The sequence below is a fragment of the Triticum dicoccoides genome, chromosome 7B (genome assembly GCF_002162155.2).
Source record: "Triticum dicoccoides isolate Atlit2015 ecotype Zavitan chromosome 7B, WEW_v2.0, whole genome shotgun sequence".
NCBI classification, from domain to species: Eukaryota; Viridiplantae; Streptophyta; class Magnoliopsida; order Poales; family Poaceae; genus Triticum; species Triticum dicoccoides.
The window spans coordinates 777,092,757-777,101,718 of NC_041393.1; the positions used below are offsets into that span (position 1 = coordinate 777,092,757).

At 47.9% G+C, this 8,962-nt stretch overlaps 1 protein-coding gene across 1 annotated transcript; it reads left to right on the forward strand.

Moving 5' to 3' along the window:
- The first annotated feature begins 5,338 nt into the window (after positions 1 to 5,338).
- LOC119335622 lies at positions 5,339 to 6,882 on the forward strand. Its single transcript, XM_037607734.1, has 5 exons — positions 5,339 to 5,609; positions 5,683 to 5,868; positions 5,972 to 6,203; positions 6,326 to 6,530; positions 6,615 to 6,882. The coding sequence occupies exons 1-5, from the start codon at positions 5,482 to 5,484 to the stop codon at positions 6,776 to 6,778; spliced, it is 915 nt and encodes a 304-aa protein (XP_037463631.1). The 5' UTR covers positions 5,339 to 5,481; the 3' UTR covers positions 6,779 to 6,882.
- Positions 6,883 to 8,962: the final 2,080 nt, after the last annotated feature.

The window sequence follows — 8,962 nt, forward strand, 5'->3', positions numbered from 1 at the left end:
GCCCCGCACGCGCTCAGCAGCGCCGTCCCGACGCCCGCGGCGTCGCGCCCGCACGCGCGGCACCCGCGCCGTGGCCGGCTCCCTGCTCATGACCGCGCCCGTGGCCGCACCCCCGGCCTCCTCTTCTCTCCCCCTCTCCGTCGTCCGTTCCGTCGCGTCGACGGGATTGCCGAACGGCACCACGGCCACCGCACCGCCTCCCCCCTCCTCCCGCTCCCTCGACCATCCCACGCCCCGTGCCCCTGCTCCATGGCTGCTGCTGCCTCCTCTACCCACCGCACCCGCCGTGGCCGCGTTTGGTCACCGGACCACACCGCCTCGCCCGCTCGTTGCCGTGCTCCGGCACCCCGGAGCCCCTCTACCCCCTGCGGCCATCGGCCTGCGCCCGCGTGCGCGCTCGACGCGCCGGGCCCGCGCCTCGGCCGCGCTCACAGCGGCCCCGCCTCCATCGTGCCCGCTCGTCGCCGTCCTTGCCCGGCTCCACGAGCGCACGCCCCCTGCCTCCCTGCGTCGCCGGCACCCCACCGTGCCCCGCCAGTCCCGCCACCGCGGTTGGCCTGGGCGGGTGCCGTATCAGGCACCCACGCGCCCGTGCCCGCATCGGCCCCCTGGGGACAATGACATGGGGGTCCCACCCCAAGACGTTAAAAAAAAGTATATAAAAATAAATAAAACAATAATTAAAATAAAAATAAATTTAATTAATTAATTAATTAACTAAATTAATTAAGTTAATTAACCTTAATTAATTAATCTAATTAACCTGTTAGCTTAATTAAACACTAATTAGTTTAACTAAATCCTAATTAACCTAACAGAGTATGACAGGTGGGTCCCATTGGACCCACGCGTCAGTTTGACCCAGTCAACCCCTGTTGACTGCTGATGTCAGCATGACGTCATGCTGACGTCATAAATCCATTTTCCGAATTAATTAAATAATTAAATAAATTCTAGAAATTAATAAAATCTTTAGAAAATCATATCTTTTAATCCGTAACTCGGATTAAAATATTTTCAACATGAAAGTTGCTCAGAACGACGAGACGAACCCGGATACGTAGCCCGTTCGTCCGCCACACACCCCTAACCTATCGAACTCGCAACTTTTCCCCTCCGGTTCATCTGTCCGAAAACACGAAACACCGGGAATACTTTCCCGGATGCTTTCCCCCTTCGTCGGTATCACCTACTAGCGCGTTAGAACACGTCTAGATCTGCTTGTTGTCCTGTTATGCACTTGATTGCTATGTATTTACTGTTTCTCCCCCCTCTTCTCTCCGGTAGACCCCGTGACGATGCTGATGCCCCTGTGGTCGACTACATCACCGACGACCCCTCTCTCTCTTGCCAGAGCAACCAGGCAAGCCCCCCCTTTGATCACCAGATATCGCCTATTCTCCTCTATACTGCTTGCATTAGAGTAGTGTAGCATGTTACTGCTTTCGTTAATCCTATTCTGATGCATAGCCTGACATTGTCGCTACATCTGTTGATACCTTACCTGCAATCCTAAATGCTTAGTATAGGGTGCTAGTTTATCATCATTGGCCCTACACTCTTGTCCGTCTGCCATGCTATACTACTGGGCCGTGATCACTTCGGGAGGTGATCACGGGCATATACTATATACTTTACACAGTTACATTACCTGTGATACTGTTCGGAGACGGGGGCTGAAGGGGCAGGTGGCTCCATCCCGGTAGAGGTGGGCCTCGGTTCCCGACGGCCCCTGACTGTTACTTTGTGGCGGAGCGGCAGGGCAGGTTGAGACCACCTAGGAGACAGGTGGGCCTGGCCCTGTTCGGCGTTCGCGGATACTTAACACGCTTAACGAGATCTTGGTATTTGATCTGAGTTGGCTACGAGCCTATACGCACTAACCATCTACGCGGGAGTAGTTATGGGTATCCCGACGTCGTGGTATCAGCCGAAGCCCTTCAGACGTCAGCGACGGAGCGGCGCGCGCCGGATTGGAACGTAAGCCTGCTCTTGTATTAAGGGGGCTAGTTCTGCTTTCGGCCGCGTACGCAACGTGCAGGTGCGCTATGGGCGATGGGCCCAGACCCCTGTGCGCTTAGGTTTAGACCGGCGTGCTGGCCTCTCTGTTGAGCCTAGGTGGGGCTGCGACGTGTTGATCTTCCGAGGCCGGGCATGACCCAGGAAAGTGTGTCCGGCCAAATGGGATCGAGCGTGTTGGGGAATGTGGTGCACCCCTGCAGGGAAGTTTATCTATTCGAATAGCCGTGATCTTCGGTAACAGGACGACTTGGAGTTGTACCTTGACCTTATGACAACTAGAACCGGATACTTAATAAAACACACCCTTCCAAGTGCCAGATATAACCGGTGGTCGCTCTCCCTCAGGGATATGAGGAGGGGATCGCCGGGTAGGATTATGCTATGAGATGCTACTTGGAGATGCTACTTGGAGGACTTCAATCTACTCTCTTCTACTTGATGCAAGACGGTGGCTGCGAGAAGCGTAGTCTTCGACAGGATTAGCTATCCCCCTCTTATTCTGGCATTCTGCAGTTCAGTCCACTGATATGGCCTCCTTACACATATACCCATGCATATGTAGTGTAGTTCCTTGCTTGCGAGTACTTTGGATGAGTACTCACGGTTGCTTTCTCCCCCCTTTTTCCCCTTTCCTTTCTTTCTGGTTGTCGCAACCAGATGCTGAAGTCCAGGAGCCAGACGCCACCATCGACGACGACCCCTACTACACTGGAGGTGCCTACTACTATGTGCTGCCCGCTGAGGAAGACCTGGAGTAGTTTAGGAGGATCCCAGGCAGGAGGCCTGCGCCTCTTTCGATCTGTATCCCAGTTTGTGCTAGCCTTCTTAAGGCAAACTTGTTTAACTTATGTCTGTACTCAGATATTGTTGCTTCCGCTGACTCGTCTATGATCGAGCACTTGTATTCGAGCCCTCGAGGCCCCTGGCTTGTATTATGATGCTTGTATGACTTATTTATGTTTTAGAGTTGTGTTGTGATATCTTCCCGTGAGTCCCTGATCTTGATCGTACACGTTTGCGTGCATGATTAGTGTACGATTGAATCGGGGGCGTCACACTATGTGGGTGAAATGTTGATACCATGCCAACTTTCAACCTTTTCAAAGTTCATTTATAGTGCTTTTCAATTTCAGAGTCATTTCGCTCAAAAAAATTAGTAAATGCATGAAAAATAACAAATGATGTCAGAAAGGGTTGAAAGTTGATGACGTGGCTTTTAATGGTGCATACTAAACGCACAAAAAGTTCTGAGTTGTAATAAGTGAAAAAAAATGAAACGCCTTTGTAACAGATGAGTTTTCGTCCGAAACCCTGATACTTCAAAAGAGATTGTCCATTTTGTACACGAAGTGCATCCAGTTTTTGTCGTAACCCTCTCTACTTTTTTGCACATGCTATGTGGGTGAAATGCTGATACCATGCCAACTTTTAACCTATTCAGAGTTCATTTGTAGTGCTTTTCAATTTCAGGGTCATTTAGCTAAAAAAAATCAGTAAATGCATGAAAAATAGCAAATGATGTCAGAAAGGGTTGAAAGCTGATGATGTGGCTTTGAATGCTGCATATTAAACGCACAAAAAGTCTGGAGTTGTAATAAATTAAAAGAATGAAACGCGTTTGTAATAGATGAGTTTTCTTCCGAAGCCCTGATACTTCGAAAGAGATTGTCCATTTTGTACACGAAGTCCATCCAGTTTTTGCAGTAACCCTCTCTACTTTTTTGCACATGCTATGTGGGTGAAATGTTGATACCATGCCAACTTTTAACCTTTTCAGAGTTCATTTGTAGTGCTTTTCAATTTCAGGGTCATTTAGCTCAAAAAAATCAGTAAATGCATGAAAAATAGTAAATGACGTCAGAAAGGGTTGAAAGTTGATGATGTGGCTTTGAATGGTGCATATTAAATGCACAAAAAGTCTGGAGTTGTAATAAATTAAAAGAATGAAACTCATTTGTAATAGATGAGTTTTCTTCCGAAGCCCTGATACTTCGAAAGAGATTGTCCATTTTGTACACGAAGTGCATCCAGTTTTTGCCGTAACTTTCTCAACTTTTTGGCACATGCTATGTGGGTGAAATGCTGATACCATACCAACTTTCAACCTTTTCAAAGTTTATTTGTAGTGCTTTTCAATTTCAGGGTCATTTAGCTCAAAAAAAATCAGTAAATGCATGAAAAATAGCAAATGATGTCAGAAAGTTGATGACGTGGCTTTGAGTGATGCATACTAAACGCACAAAAAGTCTGTAGTTATAACAAGTGAAAAAATGAAACGGCTTTGTGACAGATGAGTTTTCGTCCGAAACCCTGATACTTCAAAAGAGATTGTCCATTTTGCACACGAAGTGCATCCAGTTTTGTCGTAACCCTCTCTACTTTTTTGCACATGCTATATGGGTGAAATGCTGATACCATGCCAACTTATAACCTTTTCAGAGTTCATTTGTAGTGCATTTCAATTTCAGGGTCATTTAGCTAAAAAAATCAGTAAATGAGCTGAAAATTAGCAAATAACCCTGAAATCATCAACTTTAGTACCGGTTCGTGGCGTGAACCGGTACTAAAGGTGCTAGTGGGACTCCAGCCTGACAAAAGCCCGCCACCACCTCTTTAGTATCGGTTCGTGGCGTGAACCGGTACTAAAGGTTAGCCACGAACCGATACTAATGTGAGCCGCCCGCCTAGCCGTTGGGATCGGCACTAATGGTCACATTAGTGCCGGTTCAAATACAAACCGGGACTAATGAGCTTCACATTAGGCCAATAGAAAAATGCAGAGACAACGACAAGAACAGGCCAACACGAGTGGGCACGGGCTCTCGATGGAGATCAGACAGAGGAACGCACAAAAAATCAAGCACAAAACTGATCGTACGGGGATGGACTTAGATGTGAGATAAGTATGTTTTATCTAGTCTGTTAATGAAATGCTTTCCCCCGGAAAAAAAAGAAAAGTTAGATTTTTTTTTTGAGAAATCTCGCCTGCTTTATTTAGTCAGAAGCAATCGTCATAGGTAAGAAGAAAAGTTAGATAGATGTATATTTCACGTACTGTTGCTTTCAACCATGTTGTTGTGCCACGGACGTATTCATCAGGTGGCCGGCCCAGCCCAGCCCGATTGCACTGCAGAGGATTACTAATTACAGTAGTAATTAATGACCTAAAAAAACCTAGTTAGTAATTAATTGGTAGAGGGCCCGGAGTTCTTCTAAAAAAGAAAAAAAGGAAAAGAGAAAAAAGGTAGAGGAGGCGGAGTCGGCCGGAGATCTCATCGATTCCGAGTCAGGAATCAGATCAGTTCGCGCGCGCGTCTACATATACACCGGATAGGTCGGTTGATTCATAGATCGATACACATATACAGAGATAAGCCAAACTAGCACCCCCTCTTTCTCTCTCGCAACACTTTGGGTTCCGATCGGATCTACCGGAGGCGAGTGAAATCCTTAGCGTCCATGTCTGATACTGGGGGCGGCGGCGGCGGCGGTGTGCTGTACAAGAGGATCCCTCCTCCGGAACCGGAACCCCAACACGAGGAGGGTCCTCGTTTTCCTACCTCGCCGTCCTACGAGTGCTACCCAGAGTAAGTTCCTCGTACACACTTTTCCATCGACTAGAGTCATTCACAAATTAACCAATTATTATTAACCTATAAGGTATGGGAGCATGGCTGATTACATTCCCGCTCGCACCGGCCACCGCGGCCTCTCCGATGATTACCATGATTATTGGGCTAGAAATCCCGATAATTCAAAGATGATCCCTCCTCCTCCTCCGCCGGAACCCCAGGACGAGGAGGGTCCTCGTCTTCCTACCTCGCCGTCGTACGAATGCTACCCACAGTAAGTTCCTCAAGCCTTGCCTCCTCCTCGTACACACTAGCTAGCTTTTCCATCGACTAAAGTCGTTCATTAATTAATCCAATTATTATTAACCTACTATAAGGTATGGGAGCATGGCCGATTACATTCCCGCTGGCCTCTCCGATGATTACCACGATTATTGGGCTAGAAATCCCAGTAATGTTCCCACTTACAATATCGGTGGCGACTCCTCGGCCTTTGATGCCATGTACGAGGACGACGACTGCGGTCTCACCGCGGCGGACCTCGAGCGCCAGACCAACGAGTACATAACCGCCGCGCTCGACCACTACAACAGCCAAGACCAGAACCAGGTAGTACGAACTATATGTACCCCAAAAACATTTAATTACCCTCGCTCCCTACTTTTTACACGCAATTTTCGTAATTAACTTCTTCGTCCTTTTTGCCTAAACATATATATGCTAATATATAGGTCAAGTATGAGCTCGTCAGAGCCATATACACTAGCACGGCGATCATGGATGAAAGAGGCTTCTATGGTCATGTAAACTTCACCGCCAAAAGCAGCTTGGAGAATTCAAAGGAGGAGTTATTGTTCGCGGAGGTATATTACGAGCGCGGCAGCGATACGTGTATACCCACCTCCATAGTTTCTTTGGAAGGGCAAAATGGAGTTGGTTAGTTCTACGCCAACCCGAGCTCATACATATCCTCTTAATTATTTTTGCTACTAATTCATCTCATTTTATATATGTATGTAGGTGGGGTTAAGGGCAAGGACATTTGTGGTCCCTATCGTGGCATGGAGATTCGTGTCGACACTCAACATTGCTATGCATGTCTAGAAGCCGTGAAGCACCCGGAGGATGGAACATTGTATGAGACCGGTCATCACGTGGATGGCTGCTATGGCTATTTGTTGTAGTTAATAACTAGTCAAATGCAAAGCGTGTGCATTCATTATTCTATTTGGCAATAATTCAAAGTCAAGATGAAATATGTGTACATTTGTTATTCTATTTTGTTCAAATGCACCGGCATAACATATGTTTAGTTTATATATATACTCTGTTAGTACAAAGTTGAGTCATCTATTTTGGAATAGAAGGAGTATATGCCAACATCTTTGATTTGCTCCCTCCTTATTGGCCATTCTGTGCACCCATCCTGTAAAAATAACCCAACATGCATGTTGATCATGGTTTCTAATAGCACCATGATTAACTGATGGTTGATCATGGTTTCTAATAGCAACATGATTAACTGATGGTCACGTCTTTCTCTCCCTACCTCCCGTCCATCAACAAACGACATTTAGCAATTGGAAACACTATACACGCGGTGGAACAACAGCCAACTACATTTATATGGAAAACCATCCCTCATCAATAACTACTACTCCCTCCGTTCGGAATTACTTGTCTCAAAAATGAATGTATCTAAAACTAAAATACGTCTAGATACATCCATTTTCGCGACAAGTAATTCCAAACGGAGGGGAGTAGTAATCATGGCGCATCTTCAAAGTTGGCCCTCAAGCCGCTCGCATCTATCTGGACTGAGTGGTCTAAACGCGGTACCCCATCCATCCGCGGACCGGTCCGGACGTCCGTTTTTCCCGCAAACCAGAACCAAACTGGATGAGCTTTGCGCGGGCGTCCGGGCCGCTTCACATAAGCGTCCGACACCTAGGTCCCACCAAACAACCCTCCCGTGATAGCTCTCCAACGGGCCGATTAGCTTCCTGCGTCGCAGCAGCCTGCTTTAATGCCGCGTGATGTGACCAAACCGGTGGGAGGCGCTGACCAACACTGACCAGATGGGCGATCGGCTTCAATGTGTATGCTTTGTCCCGAGAAACTAACTTCGGCCGTTGTGCCACATTGGAGCGGGCTGACCGTCCTTTCGCCTAGCGATAGCTCTTTAAGCACTGCTCCGACGTCGTCCATGTTGCACTTTCAATATCTCCACATAATTCCCCCGCTCACCTCTTTCTCCACTCAACAGCAACCGGCAAGTCCTGGGCCACGGCATCGGCTGGCGGATCCGGATCCGGCTCTGGATTGTGGCCCCACCGCGCTCGCTCTCCGGGGCTCTCTTCCTCCATGGCGGTCGGCTCCTCCTCGAAGGAGACCTGCATCTCCTCCTAGGACGAGGATGACAAGCCGCAACAGTAGCAACCACGCCTGCTTTCGTGTTGGCCGCGGCCGCACTGCGCGATGCAGGAGCAAGCGGAGAAGACCATCCGCGAGTGCGAGGCGGCGGCCAGGAAGCCCTGCCACGACCTCACACCCTCACTAGTAGAAAAACCCCATTCGTCCCGGTTGGTTAGGACCTTTTGTCCCGGTTCTTGAACCGGGACTAAAGGGTCGTTACTAATGCCCTAGACCTTTAGTCCCGGTTCAAGCACGAAACGGGAAAGATGGGCCTCCACGTGGCCGGTGCGCCGAGCCCAGGCAGCAGGGCCTTTGGTCCCGATTGGTGGCACCAACCGGGACTAAAGGAGGGCATTGGTACCGGTTGGTGCCACGAACCGGGACCAATGGCCCCCCTTTAGTACCGGTTGGTGCCACCAACCGGGACCAAAGGCCCCTGTGCTGCCCTCGTCGCGGCCAAAGTTTAGTCCCACCTCGCTAGCTGAGAGAGCTCGAGAGTGGTTTATAAGCGCTGCTGTGCCCACCCTCTCGAGCTCCTCTCGATTGTAGGCTTTCGGGCCTAACCGTACGCTGTTTGCCTGTGGGCCTACTGGGCCTCCTGCGGGCCTGAATCCTGGCCCATGGTAGGGTTTCTAGTCGTATTCAGGCCGTGGGGCCCAGTAGGTGGCACCTTTTTTGTTTTTTGTTTTCTTTGTTGCTTTATTTATTTTATTTTGTTTCTACTTACAACAAAATACTTATTGTTGCTATTTTTATTTATTTTATTAAAGTTTATTTTTAATTATTTTTCTTTTAGGTCACAAAATTTATAAACTTTCTGTTAGTGCCATTAGTTTTCAAATTTGAATAGTTAAAATTACTGTGTTTAAAATTCAAAGTTTTTTTCCAGTTTTTTTGTTTTTTTTTTGCATTATTTATTTTCTTTTGTTTTTTGCTTTATTTTTTAATTCTTT

Bases quoted from the DNA above. Each gene is read 5' to 3' on its own strand.
- LOC119335622 (XM_037607734.1), top strand. From the start codon at position 5,482: ATGTCTGATACTGGGGGCGGCGGCGGCGGCGGTGTGCTGTACAAGAGG. The intron at 5,869-5,971 runs GTAAGTTCCTCA...ACCTACTATAAG, and splicing joins TCGTACGAATGCTACCCACA to GTATGGGAGCATGGCCGATT. The intron at 6,204-6,325 runs GTAGTACGAACT...GCTAATATATAG, and splicing joins ACAGCCAAGACCAGAACCAG to GTCAAGTATGAGCTCGTCAG.